Below are 19540 nucleotides of genomic sequence, written 5' to 3' on the forward strand. Positions count from 1 at the left end.
TCTGAAATATTCGACGGCTGCAATAATTCTTTAAGTGTTATTTTTTCCTTGGTATTCTAATTTCACCGAAGTTTACTAAACTCAACAAACTTAATATTACTTACCGGGACATTTATTCTGTCCTCATTTTCTTTCACCGAAAAATTGTTTCCTGCAGTGCCGTCTTTCGTGCTTGGCTCTCCTACCTTTGCTAAAGTGATGCACATAGCGCAGAAGCCGATGCTGCATTCACTTACACTCGGATATCTGAGCTTCACCGTGAAAACATAATCGTACATTTGATATTTGATTGAATTTTATTGTTTTGCCTTTGGGGTGGCACCTGGGGTGGCCAGTCTGGTTGGGGGGGTGGCCTGTGCCCCCCCAGGCCACCCCGCTGGACACGCCACTGCTTCAAAAAACTATGGCTCAAGTACAATCTTAAAAATGACAAGTTTTGCTCCTAGTAAGGAAAATATAAAGAAATAAGGGGTGGCTCTAGACCAGGGGTCTCAAACTCGTGGCCCGGGAGCCACTTGAGGCCCACGTCACCCCTACATGCATATTGATGTGAAGAAATACAATGCAATTTTGCCCTTGAAGTTACTTTTTTTGCTTGGGAGGATTCGTTTGTTGTTGAGTGCAATGTTAAAATAAGTTATTTAAAAAGCAAAAAATGATTTAATATGAAAGCAATATGAGAAGAGAGTACAAACATCCGGATTGGCTGTGTTAGTTCAGTGAGACAGTTATTTGTCACTGGCTGTCAAAAACTAATATATACACTTATGTCTGCATTTTTATTTTGTTAAATACAAACAAAATGATAGCAGAAGTGCTGCCACGTGTCTGGTCAGAAAGAGAGTACCAATGTATTTATTTGGTAGTTCAATGAAAGGCTTCAGTTAGTTACTGTAAGCGTGAGGGAAAAAATTGTATTCATAATTGAAGTTAAACTTACTAGTTGAACACTAAAGTGGCCCTCCAATGAGATGACAGTACCAGCAGTGGCCCACAGCTCAGACCCCTGCCCCAGACTTTTGCATACTACATTAGATGCTGCATGCCTTTTTTTCTTTAGTACAGATAAAAAGGCATGCTAAGTGAAAGATATATTTAAAATGCATGTGTGGATTAAAGGGATTTTCTATAGTTATGTGTGAATAAAGTGATAGCATGGTCCAGCTCAAAGGCTTGCTCTTTCATCTCCTCATCCTCGCTGGTATGCAAAATAAAGGGGAGAAGTAACTTTGTGAGCTTCAGGTCTTCCATCAATTTTGTTGGTTTTAAAGAAGGAAAGAGATGAAGCAGTAAAGAAAGTAAACAGACCAGCAGAACACACTGCTATTTGTGAAGTTCAGTGTTAATTTTTAATGGTAACACACATGGGGCGATTGTGGCTCAAGAGTTGGCAGTTCGTCTTGTAATCGGAAGGTTGCTGGTTCTCGGTCGTTGTGTCCTTGGGCAAGACCCTTCACCCGTTGCCTACTAGTGGTGATCAAAGGGCCCGGTGGGGTCAGTGTCCGGCAGCCTCGCCTCTGTCAGTGCACCCCAGGGTGGCTGTGGCTACAATGTAGCTTGCCATCACCAGTGTGTGAATGTGTGGATGACTGAATGTAGTGTAAAGCGCTTTGGGGTCCTTAGGGACTAAGTAAAGCGCTATACAAATACAGGCCATTTACCATTTACATGCATGTGCCTCATTTTGAAATATAAAGTATTATTTTCTTGATAGAAGCAATTAATCAACTCTTCATATATGTACCCAGCAGTTCAATTATGTGCATTCCCTGGTGCAGCCTGCTTTAAGCAAAAATAACTACTGCTGTCCAGTTCATTCTAATTAATACATTGTATGCTTTAATGTACACTTGACCCTGGAGTTTCACTTCAGTTCTGCCAAATCGCCCTGGCAAAGCAAATAAAGTTGTATTTAATATTGTATTTCAATTTTTAACACTGTATTCTAAGTCAAATATTTGAGCCTTTAGATATTACTGTAAAAATCTTCCTGCACACAGAAATCTCACATTTCATCTTTGATTGTATCTGAAGCATGTGTATACATATTCTATTTGTTTAATACAATTAACTGACTTCAAGCAATGTATCCAATGAAAGAGAACTAAGAACTTTTAGAAGCAGGTCTGTTGAAGCAATTAACTTCAATTTGACAGGAACACAAAATGTGCATGCATTTAACACCAGTCAAGTTTTACACAAGCATTTTCCTTTATAGTTTTACTTAAACTATTATATTTCTGCTGTCACCCCATGAAATTTATAGTCAGCACTCCTTGAGTGGACTTGGACTTTCTTTAAAAAGTCTACAGTGTCACTTCCATGAAATGTGCAGATGAAATGCTCAGTGCAATGAAAACCATTTTCTGGTGGACTGAAATGTTCTCATTTAAAAGACATTGCCCAATGAAGCAAAAAAATAAATAAAATAAAATAAAAATTACGGCCATGAAAAAGAAGCCATCAATATGATTTTGTGTAAATTATTTCTGGGGATTCATGGTAGAGATTTGGATATAGACCAAAACTGTTTTAAGACAAGAAATTCTGAAAAGTGTTTTTATTCAATAACAATTCCTGAATTTTAAAAATTTCTCTTACAATAAAATTGATTTTTCTTTGCTGCATTTCAGGTTTGTTTGACCTTTTTACAGCAGAAAAAAAGACAACCTGCACCGGTGGTCAAAACCACTTGGAAGGGACCACATGGCGATCAAGAAGGCACTCCTTGATAGTCATTTGAATTTTGGGCCACGAGGGTGACCAAATGTCCCTCAGAACGTGACACAGCGTTTTTGTTCCCTGTGCTCCTGTCCCAAATCTTGAGGCACTGTGACTAGTTCTAAAGGACATTTAGAACTAGCGCTTATTAGTCTGGTTTTTACCCACATCTATGTACATGAAAGGAAAACTTTTTGTTATAGTCTGAAGAAGGTTAGCCAGTCTAATGCCCTACTCCTCAGCAGATAAGATAAGATGAGGCTTGATTATTCAAGACCTTGTATGTGAGGAGCATGATTTTGAATTAAATTCTGGATTTAACAGGGAGCCAATGAAGGGAGGCCAATACAGGAGAAATATGCTCTCTGTTTCTAGTCACTGTCAGTACTCTTGCTGCAGCAAATGTTTAATATGATGGAAACTATCACAAACAAAAATGGAACAGCAGCATGTTCTGAGAAATCGATGTTTGGTCTTTTTTGCCAATGTTATTTTTCATTTTCACTTTGGGGGGGAAATGTTGTGTGAAATCACTTAGTATATGTCTCAAGGCCTGGCTGTGTGGCAGGCAGGATGGGACCCAAATGCAGGACTCGCGACCCGAAAGAGTGAACTAAGGGAGGCAGCTTTATTTTGGGTGTACAAAAATTCAAATACTAAATACAAGAAAACTAAAACAAAAGCTAGACACTAGAGACAAGGATAAAACTTGTAAACTGAGAAACTAGAATTAAGCATTGCAAGGCTCATAGAGGAACATGCAGCTATAGCAGTAGCATGAAACAACAATGGACAGAGGAGAACACGAGGCTTAAATACACAAGAGAGTAATGAGGGAATGGGAAACAGGAGGGAAACACAGCTAGTGCTAATCTGACATAACAAGATGAGGAGTTAGCAAAACTGAATACATTGAACACAGGAAGCGGAACTATCAAAATAAAAAAGAGAAACACACCAACCAAAGACACACACTTTTAACACAGTGACTGGGGAGACATAAGGAACATAGAGACAAAGTTGACTATACATGAAACGTGGGACACGGGAAAAGCACAGACATGTGACAAGGGAACAGAGACTAAACACAGATAAATACTAAGGGAGAAAGAACTAACATCACTAAGAACTTAAGAAATAAAGATAACCAAAACCAGAAATAACAAAAGTCAAAGAATATTAAATCAGAATCTGAAACATAAATATTGGGTCACAGACCCAGTACTGTAACAATATGTGTGTCATAACTGGATAAAGTTTGCAAAGTTTACAAAAGCAATTGACCATAATTAAAGAATATTGGCCTGAGCATATACCAACTATTGATTGAGATCATAAGGACAAACCAAATTGTTGGAAATATGATATGTTTAGCCTGTACAAGCTAAATGATAATCCTGTATCAGCCACAATTTATTGTATTTTTAATTTTAGTTTAGATATCAAAATTTCACAGTAACTCTCAGCATTGTTCACCTGTCCCATGTTGTCCCACATAAACACTGTGTTTGCCCCACATTTTATTTGTTAGAATCTGGACAGCCTATGTGAATATTAAACCCTTGTTTTGGACACACAAAACTGCGTCAAAAAATGTTTCAAAGATCTTTGATTATAGCACCCTCTTAAATCCGTCGCTACATCCTCTCCCTATAAACACTTTCAAATTTATTTGAGGATAGCCCACATTGTGTGCGTTTCCAAACAAATTACCTTTAAGTGAAGTGGTTATCAAACTACTCAGCATATTCTGCATCTATAAAGCCTACTAACCACAATCTGTGTGTCTGGTAAAGAGGTGATAAGATCCGACACAAGGTCCGGTGCCCCAGTTCTTAATAATAATAATAATAATAATAATAATAATAATAATAATAATAATAATAATAATAATAGTTTATTCATTCATTTCAGTTATGTTTGAGCATTAACGTGAATGTTTAGAACTCGGTTTATCGCCCATAAAACACAGTCAAAGGATTTGTTAAATTCAAAAAACGTTGCTCATGGTTTTCAGATTGAGGACTCAGATTTCAGCGTCGCGCAAGAAGTTCACATCAGAAATCTTTTGACTTCACCAGTGCTGAACATTTATGAAATGGAGTGGCATTTATCGATTGCCAAAGTCGCATACTTTGTCTCGCATATATGCGAGACAAAGTTATCAAAGTATACTTTGTCTTGCATCCACACAATCAGACTATGTAAATTAAAACAGATCCCAATCGCCAGAAAGCACACTAATGTTAAAGGGCTGGACATCGCATTGAAACCATAGCGAGTAAAAACTGTGGTGAACTCATGTGTAGCTGTAATCTGTGGTGCATGGCAGTGGCCCGTATAGATTGTGTGTATTGTTAGTGATGTCCCTCACACACCCCGCTATTATAAAATATTCATGGAAGACTTGATACAAGCCTGTCTGGTCACATGATTTTCAAGGTCACCCACCCTCACGTTTGTGTTTGAGAGCTACATACAATGCAGGCTAAAAAAATTGTATACATACGCACAGACAATTCTGTTTTGTTCTACAGGAGCTTCTAGGATTATCTTCACGGAACATCAATTATTATTATTATTATTATTATTATTATTATTATTATTATTATTATTATTATTATTATTATTATTATTATTATTATCATCATCATCACACATCACGCTCAAGGTCAGGGTCTTTTTTGTCCCTCCCCCCCACCCTCCTTATTGTCTCTGTCTCTCTCTCTTTCTCTCTGTGTGTCTGTCTCAAACGCACGCACAGTGCAGGCTAAAAGAACTTGCAGAAAGCGCAAAGAAAATAACACGATTTGAAGTCTCTACTCAGTTTTGTTCTGGAATTATTATTATTATTATTATTATTATTATTATTATTATTATTATTATTATTATACGAATTATTCACGAAATATTGAACTGATATGAATTGCTAAGTTAACTTTATTTAAAATTAAAATACTGTTCACGTTAGTTCTCTGTAATGTTAATGTTATGGATAGAATGTTCAAAAAGGGAAGAAAGGAACGAGAGTTTTTGTTTAGCATTTTTTAAGTAATATTTTTATAAATACTTTTTAACAAATAGATATATTAAAACACATTTCCAATGTCTATGATAATAATAAGTACACTAATGATTTTTTCTTCTTCTCCCATACGCGGTTCTGTCACAGGCATGGAAAACCAGAATGCTTGCCATTCCATGAGACAGGCTTCCACCACAGGGAGCGTTCCTCCAGAGGCAGACTTGGTAAGTGAATCTGGTCTATCGTGAACAGTTTTAATCAACAAGCGCAATATGGATTCCTCTGCTGTTTGTCTAATTTCGGATATCAGTTTTCAATGTTAAATAAAAGTTTGTTTGCCTCCTAAAGGCATAGAAAATTATTTTAAAAACATAACACCTTTATTGGGGTGGGACAAAATTTATTTAGTGTTACACTGTGATTTGGTTACTGTTTTACATGCGATATAAACAGTATGGAGAGCATAGTAGTTATGCTATAGGCTACTTGGCACGGACAACACTGACAGTGGAAGACACACACTAGACAGATATATTATCAAAGCAGTCAGGAAAGTTCTGTAATTACAGTCTGTGAGAGGTCCCACTTCCAGTTTCTTTACTTTTTTCCATTCACTGTTAATTATCTCAACTGTTACGAATTGTCCAAAGAGCAGTGACCTGCATGCTATTGAGTACTGCTCTTCACTTTGGCCACGAATTTTTTCTCCTTCACCCTCCTGTTCTGGAACCAGATGGTAATCTGTCGCTCTGACAGGTTGGTCACGGCCGAAATCTTTCTCCTCTTGTCCTTTGTGATGAACTTGTTGGCTGCGTACTCTTTCTCTAGCTCTTTGAGCTGGACCTTGGTGTAAGGTATCCGCTTCTTCCTGCCTCGGCGGAAAGACAAGCTGTCGTTCTGGTGCGCCACCACATCTGTCAAAGAGAAAAAGCCAGTCTGAAGGTGATGGGCTGCACACACCATGATACATTTTCAAGCTCTACACTCCACGATTGCTGTAATAGTGTAAGTGCCGATAAAATATTTGTCGAGCACAATTTAGCATCTTTAAGGAAGTGAACGGGAACTTTATGTTTCGATCGGACTGGATACAATCCTGCGAGGCAGACGGGAAACGAATATCTGCTGTCTGGGTTAAGTTCAAATTGACCTACAAAAAATGGCGTCTTTAAACACAGTGCACGCATCTATTCTACTCCACATAGACTGTCACAAGGACAGCATTTTGTGTCTTCTCTTGACTTTGTGTTTACAGTGTTTTTAGTTTAATTCTACATTTGTGCGATGTGTGTGTTAAATAAAGAGAGAAGTGGAGTGGGCGTTAGGGTTTTTCCTGTTCACTGTGAATATTGGGCCAAGAGGATTAATTATTTCCATCATTATTATTGAATTAATTACAATGTTAATAATGAAAGTAAATTTTCCTGTTTATTTAATTTATTTATTCATTCATTAATTTTAGCAGTGGCAGCAGAGTAACATGTCTCTCATCATAATAACCATTATGATAACCATTAAATTAACTGGAAGGCCCCAGCAATAAAATGATTATCTCACTTGGTTAATAAACGATATTGAACGAAACACCAAAATGTTTTTCACTCTGCACCAAGAGATGGCAATGCAAGGCTCATTTCTAAGTTAGAGTCTGCAACATGTTGGTATTTTCACAATATCAAGGATCCAATCAACATGACGTTAATTTTCACTTGTACGTGACGCCCTAAACTAGATGGGGATTCAAGGGCAGTGATTAACCTCAGCCATCACAAACCTCAAGCACATTATTGCCTTGCTTTTGCAAAGAAACTCGATGCATTAACCGCCTAATTTTAGTCCAAATTTATGAAGACGATAATTTACTATCGGAGCAAATTAATCATCCGAGATGTTTTTTGTTTTAACAAATGTCAATCCTTTAATTTCTTAATTGTTATTAAATGTAATTTTTATTAAATAAATATGTTCAGTTGCGTCATAGTTACAAAAAATCTGTTAGAGTTCTGTTTAACTGTTTTAAAATCGTTATTATGAACCTTGAAAGCAGCAGTACTCACCAGCAAGAGCGGACTTCCAGAGGTGGCTGGCCTGTCCCTGATCTTTGGAGCAGTACATCTGTCCTCCCCAGGCGTTGGTCAGAGCCCAGGGCTGGTAGCTGTCCATGGGCAGCAGTGTGTCATGGCGCGGTTCCCCGGTGCCGAGCGTTTGGACCACCGACACATCCAGGTAGCTGGCCATCGACTGGTATGGGCTGGCATAGCCATGGTAAAAGGCGAACTCCTTGGCCCGGTGGTTCGGATATTCGTCTGAGCTCACTGTTGTGTCCATGTACTGTGAGCTGAGAGCGGCTCCGGCCGCTTGTGTACAGGACTTAAGAGGAGCCCGACCCATCCTGCATGGGTAGTAGCCGTTACCAAAGTAGCTGTAGGGTAATGCGGTTGCGGCCGACGAGTTCTGGTGCGGCACAGCCGCACATTGCTTCCCCGAAGAGGCAGCGGTCTCACCGGAGCCTGAAGCGGACACATCCACTGAGGAATACCCACCTGAAGAGTGCACCAAGCTGGACGGGTGGCCACCCAGAGCAGCGGCGGCCGCCGAATGTGCCATGATGTTGCGGCACTGGCTTGCTGCAGTGGCAGCGGCAAAGTTGCCGCTACCTACCAGCCCCTCCATGTTCTTGTTCAACTCGTCCACGTTGTTGTCATACACAAACATTACCGTTTCCACTGGCCAGCGAGGGTTGAGTACTAAAGAGGCTGTCATATGCTCACCCTTCCCCGTTTTGGCCTTCGTAAGCCTCAGACTCCGTCCGTTCCTGGCGCTAAGCTGCTACATTTGCTGAATGAGGCTGATCACTGGCGCTCACTACACATACATACATATACACACACAAATACAAACACACAAACGCAGCTCAAGAAATGTACTTGTACAGCACTATCATAGCACGGTATGCTGCTTTGTTGGAGTGACGGCGTGTCATTCGGTAGCAAAGACTCCCACTAACCGGCCGGATCTCCACTTACATCCCAGCCGCAGCCTTGACGCAACAAGCCCCCTGGACCAAGAAGTAAGGGGAGCATAACTATTGGATGAGACAGGGTGATCACGTGATGGAACAAGCGCAAAAAGAAGAGTAGAAGAGACTAGTTGAGGACTGTCAGTGAGAGGAGGGAAAAAGCATTTTATGAGTTTCCAGCTGTGATATGAGAAGGGAATGAGCAGATTCGCTTTAGCTTACTGTAGTTTGGTTTACTTTAGTTTGTCTCTGCAGCTGCCTTTGCGTCAGACTCAAGTCTGTGATGTGATGTTCTCTGGTCGATACTAAGAGTGACATTACCTTAGTCTGCCTAAAAACAGAAAGAAAGAAAGAAAGAAAGAAAGAAAGAAAGAAAGAAAGAAAGAAAGAAAGAAAGACAATGAAAATAAATCACTCGACCAACTTCTTTTGTGTCGTGCATAAAAGTACGTGGTGCAAATGGACTCGCCAATATCTGAAATCGACTCGCCAATATCTGAACTGACCGTTTAGATAATCACTTTTTCAATAACTATACTCTCCATTCTACACTAACAGCACACCTGAACCACAAGAAACAAAAATGTAAACTGTAAAGTGTATAAGTTTCAAACTGATTTGAAACTTATACACTTTCAGAGAAACTGAAATTTTGTTGTGTAAATGTTATTTATTTATTCAATATTTATTGTTCCTTTAATATGGAACTCCAGATGCTCAGTTTTATACAGATGTGAACACATTTAAAATCGGTGCTTCTCAAATGCATGAAAAACGTATTATTAATTTATCATTACCGTGAATGTTTTCAAGCCTTCAAAAGCAAAGTTTGGCTATTAAAATAAGTGCACCCACTGGAACATTTCTCCACCTAGTCAAAAACCAGGTTTTAGTTTAACTCGCTCTCAGTCGTTCTGACTAAAGTAAACGTTAAGGAGATTTATGGAAGGGTTTTGGAGTTCTTAAACCTTGAGAAAAACGGCTTTGGTTGAAAGTGTCTCAGAAAGGTTTCCGCGGCACTCAAGGGCCGTTATATTAAGAAACAATTTCACTACGGGGAAGTTATTGTTCTCATTTTTTATAGGAGACGGGAACTTAGTCTGCGCTTGGTTTGAAATTAATCCTTCTGATGCTCCTCTATTGTGTAACTGAAATTACTGTAATTATTTTTATTTTGAATCACTCCATGTGCCGTATACATGAAGGCTAAATAAGCCGTAAGTGAGAAATTAGTGAATTTCCTAAAGGTTATTAATGAACATGAAGACATGGAAAAGAAATGGTTGGTCAATGAAATACTGCAGACAGGAACCATTATTTTGCTTCAATACATGTTTTATCTCTGGCCTGCAATGAACCTATATGACTACTTCTTCTGCAAATAATTTAAAAGGAAACTTAAAGATTAAGCATTTTTTCAGTTTTTTATTCACTCTAGAATAATTTTGTTCAAGTTCATTATCTACAGAAAGCAGATCTAAAGAGAAATGTGGTGGGTAAAATAAACTCCTTACACATTACCATGAGCTCTTAACCCGAAGCTTCCAGCTTAAAAGCGTAGGGCCACTCATTTGAGTTCACTGGATTTTCATCATTTTCACCAGGGAGTCCGCCATTACGCGCATATACGGTGGAGAAGTTCACTTTTACGTGTGCCGCAGAATTAATCCGAACACGTTAATATCAGACCTTGTTTTCAGTAACATTACAGTGACAGACTTTAGGATCACGTGTAAAGCCAACAGCCTGTACAATGTGAAGAATGCGGAAGTTTACTTCTCACCAAGCTACATAAAGAGGAAATACGTGTCCAGATCAAGTCTTTGTTTGAGCTTTGTGGTCATAGAACAGTGGCTGGATCCGTACAGTATAAAGAAATAAGCCGTTATAATGGACTTTAAATAAATAAAATATAATAATCTGTGCAATCATTTAAATGTTTTGAAATGTATTAGAATTCAAAATTAGCAACACAAGCTGAATGTAAAACTTGTATCTAAAATATATTCTTACACATGTAACCATCACGGTGTTTATTCCAGCTCACTATCAGGTGAACTCGAATAAACACTATTATATTTAATATTTATATAGCGCTTTTATACTAAAAGTGAGCACTTGAAGCGTTTTTCTTACTAAAGGTCTCAATCAAGCATTCACACAAGTGCTTTTTTCTATGCATGAACACTTTTAAAGTAATGTTCATACACTCGGATGGCTGCAACTTGCTCACAGACACTTCTACATGCAGGTTGGGGAAACCAGTAGACGACCGGCTAAACCTCCTGTCCAATCCTCACTTGCCGTCACAATATGACTATACTATCACAATATCAAAACAAGGAAAGAAAATATTCGTTTTAATTCTATATTTTTGTTGTAATATCTTTAATTGTTATTGACAGTTATATAAACATTTCGCTGTGCAATAGTTCTGTGTATGTGACAAATACAATCTTAAATCTTGAAGCTGCCAATGAATAAATAAATAAATAAATAAATATTCACAATATTGCCATCAGTTATATTCATATGCAACATTTATTTTCCTTGTGTTGTTTTAAAGCAAATGAATAAGTCTGAAAATACAAGTGAATGGGGCGCCAGTATGATAAATTTACACAGTTAACATTAAGTCCATGATAAGCATAATATCTATAATTGTTATTCTGAAATATCACCAATATAGTCCGTAAACATTATTGATAGGATATTTTTAAATTTCTATTCCTAAATAATTTAAAAATATTTTTTTATCAACATAAGGAAAATTAATCTCCCATGTTAGTTTGGCATTTATTTTACTTATTTCCAATTTATTCTGACGAGGAATCAGTAGATTGCGAGGTTGAGGGTTTATTTTTAAATTAAAATAATATTTTGTATTTTGCCCAACAAAGTAGAAAGCTTAAAAATGCTTCAGTAGACATAGTCCTTTAGAAATGAAAGGAAATAAACAGCTCAGTGGTGACGTAAATGCAGATGAATCACCTGCTCAAATCGACGCTATTGCTTTGTATAACTGAAGTCTTCTGTTCAAAAATATTCAAACCTTGCAGCGTGGCCTATTGCAGACAAGACTTCACAAACAAACCACCCAGACAGTACGACTCTAACCCACAGTGTGGTCTGCTGTTGGTGGGGGGGTCAAATGTCAGACCGCCCCCGAAGGTCAAGGTCAAGTTTAACGTGAAAGGTGGGTGGGTTGGGGGGTTACAGCCAGAAAGACAGACATATTGTAATGAGTTCAACTTCAAGTTCAAGACCACCGCACACCTTGAAACTCACTCTCTCTGTCTGCGTGTGCTTGTGTGTCACCATGGTTGTGTTCAAAATTGCTTAGATGATGCCACGCACGGATGAGGCCCAATGTTACCACTATAACCGGTATGGAGTTAAATCAGCAGACTGCAATTCACTCAAAATGAATCGTGAATAAAAAAATAAAACCATTCTCAATAACATAGAAGTCAACAGACTCATAGAGAGACTGAAAAGTCTTTTCTGAAAATAATAATAATAATAATAATATTTTCACTTTCAAATACACAGCGCTATGAGGATAGTACACTTTATTTCAAGCCTGAATCGTCCTCTGGTCTTCGTCAGGGCATTTTGTCATGTATGTATTTTCGCTTTTTAATCTAAATACAGTCTATAGACAAATAAAGCTAATACATCATTTATTTTAGAAAAAGAAAATGTTGTGTCGTATTCATTGATACATTTCATTAGTTTCCTAGGCTAACCTATTTCTTTCCTATTTCTGTGAAATTACTAAAACATTCCCAGTCTCATTTTCCCCATATTTCTGCAATCCATGAATCGAAATCAGCGGTATAGGTTATAAAATGTCATACAGTAAGTGAGAGATGGAATTTAACGGCTAAAGCAAGCATAAACTGATATATTTTATTTTAAGAAATTTACACGGTAGGGACGTGGGATGTTTTACCTCCTGAACTACGGGAGTGGTTCCTGCCACAAGGGTGGCTGGCACCCAAAAGGTAGAACATGTCAGTTATTACTCGGAAGATTTGTGGTTTGATTCCTAACCGCTTCAGTCTGCATAACTTAGAAACAAACCCCAAGTTGCTCTCCGCTGTATCCATCAATCAGAATGGGTTAATTGAACACGATTTGAGCGCTCAGGTAGAGCAGGAAAGCGCTATAAGAAGCAGGGCATATAAATATTGGAAAACGTAACATCAAAAGAAAATAGAGCCGACTACGCGTTCCCCAGAAACGTTACAAACTGTACGTGTCAAATTATATCTGCGTCGACTTAATCATGTTTTAATGTTTTGATTTCATTTGGTGATAGTTATAGGTTAATTACAACCGATTAGTCTGCGCAAAAAAGAATAAAATAAATACACATCTAAATGTCCTGTTTTTACCCTCATAAAGGCCAGTGGAACGGTTTCACAGGTCTTCTAGCATTTACTTTTAGAAATCCCGCGAATGTAAAAATATCGTATATGCTATATCAGTTATTTCATTTGATGACTTAGTACAATAGACTTAGATTAAACGTATAAAATCACCCTGCCTAATAGAAAATAATAAATTTATATAGGGGTTTAGGGTTGCAGGACTATAATATAATAGAATATATTAAGCTGGAAAAAAATGGTATTACAACATTGGATACATTTTAGAATGTTAAGATGAGAACAAAACTGGTTTCATACAGTATTATGTACTTCTCCCTTTGGCTTTCTGTGTAATAAATTGTGAAAAAGACGGTTGCGCAGATCGATCCTGTTGCTTTTACGTGGTCTTGTCTTATTCTCCATCTTGAGCAAACTCTTGAAGGTTATCATTGCATTGCAGGTTTGTTTCAGTTTAAAGAACTGCATCCATTGTAATTTCACGGTGCATCCAGGCTTGATGCAAATGCAGTAAACAAGGAACATTTGCAGCCTGACAATATGGATTGAAGTATGAAAAACGCGCCGGTTTCATAACACAATACCACTTCCGGCTTTCTTTTAGGTTACCTGATCCCAAAAAAGAAAAAGAAAAAAGTCTGAGCTGTCACCTAATTGACATGACCTGTCCAAAGTTCAAATTTATTCCAAAGGTGCCGTGGCTGAAAGTAATTCGTTATCCAGACTTTGTCCTTAACTTCATTAGACTTAATGTCACTCATCTAAATTTAATTCAGCAATTTACATCCGATAAAAAGCTGTAAGAGCTTCAGTAGAATAAGGAAAGTTGCCAGGCAGTGGCTGTAATCTTTACACTAAATTTCCAATAATGTTAGTTACATTTATACCTCTAGTTTTATAAAGATATATTTAGAAAATATATGCTGTATAGTCAATATATCGAACTAATTACTTACTATGGTATAAGTTATTAATTAAAGTACCGGTATATACAATAGTGTAGAGGAACTAGGTCAAGCATAATGCTGTAGTATCTACGATTAATCACATGAATGTGTGAATATATTATATTTGTAGGAAGTGTATAAAATACCATGTAATCAACATATTTAGCTGATTATATGTAGCTTATTTAAACATTCCTGAGTTTAGCTGCACCAGTCAGCAGTGTTTCAAATAGGGTACCTTTTTTATAATCTTCATGTTTAATTCAGCAGTAAAAACATATTAAATCATTAGGGTATTCAGTATTGATATAAAATCCTCGAACTTTATTTCAAATATGACTTCACACACAAACATTTAAATACACTATGGAATAGCATTGTTAAATAAAGAGTGTAAAGGTAATTTTGTACACACTTTGAAAACCTCCATTCACAAAATGGACAACTTGGTCCTCTAAAGAGCAATATACAATCTTGAAAAATTATAGTAAGTTAAAATTATAAATTAAGCTACATAGTAGAATAAAGTTTTCAACACCCTATTAACTGCAGTCATGATATGTATTAACTCAAAAAATAACCTGATTTGAGCCAGTTTAACTCACTGTATGCCACAGGTCTAGATCTATGGAATCCAAGCTGTGGCCCTCTTCCCCTGCTCTCCCTATGGTCTTAGTGGAAGGTTGGCTGTCAAGAAGCCATTATTAAGGAAAGGAAACAGGGTGAAAGGGGTTAGGTGTGAGAAATTACACAAGAAATGGACTGAACATCAGTGCCAGCAGGTCTGATGGAGTGATTAATGTAAATTTGACATTTTGTATCAAATCATCAGGATGTACAGAGGAAGTCAGGGGAGAGGTACATCAGTGAGTGGCCAGAGGAATCTGAAAGGGTTGTTTTCACACCTGCGGTGTTGAACTTCTTTAAACTCCGGTCTGGTTTGTTTCCACCCTGGCTGCAGTTCACTTGAGCAGATGTAAGCCTAGTAATCAAACTTGGATGCCAACCAAAAACTGCTTTGAAGGAGGTGGTATAATGAACTGTAGTGTGGTTAATTTCAATTCAATTTTAATTATACAGGGCCATATCACAACAGCAGTCACCTTAAGGCATTTCTTGTAATCCGGACTGTACAAAAATATTTACAGAGAGAAACCCAACAATCATATGAGCCCCTATGAGGAAGCGCTTTGGTTACAGTAGGAAAGAAAAAATTTCTTTTAACAGCAAGAAACCTCCGGCAGAACCAGGCTCAGGGAGGGGTGGCCATCTGATGTGACAGGCTGTGGTGATCGGAGGAAGAAAGAACAAAAGGCATACTGCGAAAGAGAGCCAGAGATTAATAACAAGTAATGATTCATTGCAGAGAGGTCTATTAACACATAGTGAGTGAGAAAGGTGACTGGAGAAGAAATACTCTATGCATCATCCCCCAGCAGCCTACACATATTGCAGCATAACCAAGGGAGGATTTAGGGTCACCTGATCCAGTTATATGCTTTAGCAAAAGGGAAAGTTTTAAGCCTAATCTTAAAAGTAGAGATAGTGTCTGTCTCCTGAATCTAATTTGAAAGCTGGTTCCATAGCAGACGAGCCTAAAAGCTGAAGTGTCTGACTCCCATACTATTTTTAAATACTCTAGGAACAACAAGTAATCCTGCAGTGGGAGCACTTCCCACTGCAGAGTTGCAGAGTTGTGGACTGGAGTCACATGACTTGGATTCGAGTCAGGCGCGAGTCATTAATTTTATGACTTTAGACTTGACTTGAAAAAAATGTTCTAAGACTTGTGACTTGACTTGGACTTTTACACCAATGACTTGGGACTTAAATTGGATATGAACCTGTTTACTTGAAAAGACTTGATATTTTACCCCAAATATTAAATTTAAAACATATATTATATAAAAAGTGCGTACCATTAATTCATTTAATTCATTCTTACCACACTCCGTATGTATGTGTGCAATGACTGTAGCACAGCCAATCAAATAAACTAGATAAAAAAAAAAACAACAAAAAAACGTTTCAGAAAACATTTTGGCCAGTAAGGGCGGCAGGGGGGTACATAAATTCAAATTCAAATTCAAATTTTATTTGTCACGTACACAGTCATACACAGTACGATATGTAGTGAAATGCTTGGACAACTGCTCGTGACCTAAAGAAAACAAAAAAGGAAAGGGCTATGAATAAGATAGGAAATAAATATGAAAAATTAAAAAGGGTAAATTTAACTAGGAATGGATAAAATATAAATTAAGGTTAAAAATGAAATAACTGTACAACACAAATTAGAATGAAGGGTAAATTTAACTGGGAAAGAATAAGATACAATATATAAATTAAAGTTGAAAATAAAATAACTGTACAACAAAATACACAATATAGAACTATATAAGAATGTATGAAGAAATATAAATATATATATACACAATAACAGCAGCTGTACAAGTATTAACTGGAAATGAAGAATGTAGTGACCAGTGTTGTGCAATCCACATTATGTCTTGTGCAGTGCAAATATGCTTAAAGTGATTTAAGTGATGAAGTGAAAACAATGTCCAGAATGTCCAGTGTGTGTGTAAGAACTATATGTGTGGGTCAGTACTGTGTGGTGGTGTGATTGAGAGACCGTATCGCCTGCGGGAAGAAGCTCCTCCTCAGTCTCTCTGTGTTGGTCTTCAGGGAGCGGAATCGCTTTCCTGACCTCAACAGAGAGAACAGTCTGTTGTTGGGATGGCTGTGGTCCTTCACGATCTTCCTGGCCTTGGTCCAGCACCGCCTGCTGTAGATTGAGTGCAGGTCAGGGAGCTCGAAGCGGATGGTGCGCTCAGCTGACCGCACAACCCTCTGTAGAGCTCGTCTGTCTTGCATGGTGCTGTTCCCGAACCAGGTTAAGATGTTTCCCGTCAGGATGCTCTCTATGGTGCACGAGTAAAAGTTCCTGAGCACCTTGGAGGGCAGTTGGAAGTCTCTCAAGAGTCTAAGGTGGTAGAGACGCTGACGGGCCTTTTTCACCACGGTGTTGATGTGACAGGACCATGACAGGTCCTGCGTGATGTGAACTCCGAGGTATTTGAAGCTGTCCACTCTCTCCACTGGGCACTCGTTGATGACAGGGGTCTGGCAGTTCCTCTCCTGCTTAGTGCCGAAGTCCACTATCAGCTCCTTTGTCTTACTGACGTTTAGAAGGAGGTTGTTCCTCTGGCACCAGTTCTCCAGATTCCTAATCTCCTTCAAGTAGGCCGTCTCGTTGTTATCAGAGATCAGGCCCACTATGAGGTAGTCAACAAAAAACAAAATGCAATATGTAAAACGTGCAAGAAGGGAATCACACATGGAGATGGAACAACCTCCAACTTTGTAAGACATTTGAAGAACAGTCTGTGGTTCTTTTCTGTTGCTACAATGAGATAGCTGACTTAGCTAACATTATCTTATTAGCAAATGTTCTCCCGGGTATGTCAATAATATTGTTTGGCTTTAATATATGTGATGTTTTTGTCATGCTATTTTAAATCATTTCAGGAAGTGGGCTCTGAACCTGAAAGACAGTTTCTTACCATCTCTTTCCCATTATTCAACCCCGCTTGGACTGACAAATATTTATTTTACCATCACGTCAAAATTCAAAACCCACTGTTTTTAATTTGCAATTAGTGCATGGCAGTGTTTTACTTTTGCATGGCTTTTATCTGGACAGGCCAAATGCAATGTCTGGCCCAGTGAAATTTCTTGGTTTGAAAAACTGGCCCATCTTAGTGTGTAACAGCCCTGTATTACATGGCCTTTTTCTTCTGTCATTTATGTCAATAAATCACATATAATACTTTGAGTGCTCTTATTGAGTTAGCTGTTGTTTGTTTGCAAATGTCAGTAATTCTTAACAGGGATCTGAAATATTGCTTATTAGAACTGTGACTTTGACTGTCTGAAAACTATGAGGATTTAAGTGTTAGTAGAAACAATTAAAGTCAAATGCAATTCATTAATGGCTATAATGGAATTTATTATATCAGTTTTCTTAACTCTAGCAGATTTGTGCTGGGCAGTACAGTATGGCTATCTACAGCAGAAAGCCATCACAAATGCATTATTAAGTGACTTGATTATTGGTTGCAACCTGCCCCTGTCTATTGTGGAAAACAAGCGTTTTCGGCACTTTCTGACAGTAATAGTTTCTGACAAAAACAGTCGTTTCTGACAGCAAATACAGCCCGGTATGAACAATTTTTGATGAACAGTTACATCAAAAATGATGATGATGGTGATCATCTTGATGACCCAGAGCTCTGGCACGACTTAACCTTGAAAGATCAGGAAACAGTAGGTGCTGCAATGGCAACAAAACAGCACCTGCAGTGTTTTGCGCACACACTTCAGCTGGTGGCGAGAGATGGGTTGTCAAAGACCAAAGTGGCATCTCCCCTTCAAAGATGTGTTTGAAGCTGAATTTTTTAAACAGAAAGTGATCCCTGCTGCTGTAATCACAAGACGGAATTCAACACTGAGGTAAGTAAAAGCAGTTCCGCAATGTTAACATCTAAAGTTGTTCTTGAAATGCCTGGGCACAAGGAGAGTGGAACCTGTTGAAGGAGATGGTAGACATTTTGAAGCCTTTTGGATTTGACATTACATGAGAACACGATCAGTGCCGTTGTTCCATCCGTGCTGTCCATCAATCACCACCTTGAGAAACTGAAGCCTCAAGTTTGTTTCCTGAATGGTCTGGTCAGGAGTCCCAAGCATCTTTGAACAAAAGATTATTTGGAATTTTTATCAGTGTGCGAATGGCTAGAGCAGAAGATGGGATCACTGCCCCTTTTCAGATCCAGTGTACCTGGGCATTTAGTATATCTATATCTATATATATGTATTAGTGCTGTTGTGCGCGGTTATGACGTTAACACCATAAGGCAAACCTACGTTAGCGGGATAGCGCGGATTGCGTGGGGCTGGAAGGCATCAACACGTTAGCGCGGTTAGCTCGTTAACGCATTAGCGCCGTGCAGCCCCACGCACAGGGCGATCCGTACCCGGGACTTAATGGCGTTAATATAATTTTAGCACTAATATAGATATACAGAGATTAAACAATAATACTAGTACAAATAAAATAAAATGAGTAAATAATTAATTAATCAATTAAATAATTAGTTAGTTAATTAATACATTAATTAAGGAATTAATTAATTAAATTAATACAATAATAAAAAGAAATCTACTAAAGCCCACATATAGCACTCCTGAGGATCGGAAAGATTTTCTTCCTAAAGATTTTTTTATATACAATGAAAACGTCTGCCCAAAAAGTAAAGCAAAGCAAAGTGCAGGGCATAACCAGAGCAAATGTACAGTGGGGCAAAAAAGTATTTAGTCAGCCACCGATTGTGCAAGTTCCCCCACTTAAAATGATGACAGAGGTCAGTAA

General features: G+C 38.1%; 1 protein-coding gene across 1 annotated transcript; it reads right to left on the reverse strand.

The window, feature by feature from the left end:
* Positions 1-6412: 6412 nt before the first annotated feature.
* On the reverse strand, positions 6413-8509 carry hoxb13a (homeobox B13a). The gene is made up of 2 exons (XM_005754777.1): positions 7804-8509; positions 6413-6660 (listed from the first exon to the last, which is right to left on the reverse strand). The coding sequence occupies exons 1-2, from the start codon at positions 8507-8509 to the stop codon at positions 6413-6415; spliced, it is 954 nt and encodes a 317-aa protein (XP_005754834.1).
* Positions 8510-19540: the final 11031 nt, after the last annotated feature.

This window comes from Pundamilia nyererei, unplaced genomic scaffold (genome assembly GCF_000239375.1).
Source record: "Pundamilia nyererei isolate P.nyererei 1_Seehausen unplaced genomic scaffold, PunNye1.0 scaffold00650, whole genome shotgun sequence".
In the NCBI taxonomy this organism is placed as follows: domain Eukaryota; kingdom Metazoa; phylum Chordata; class Actinopteri; order Cichliformes; family Cichlidae; genus Pundamilia; species Pundamilia nyererei.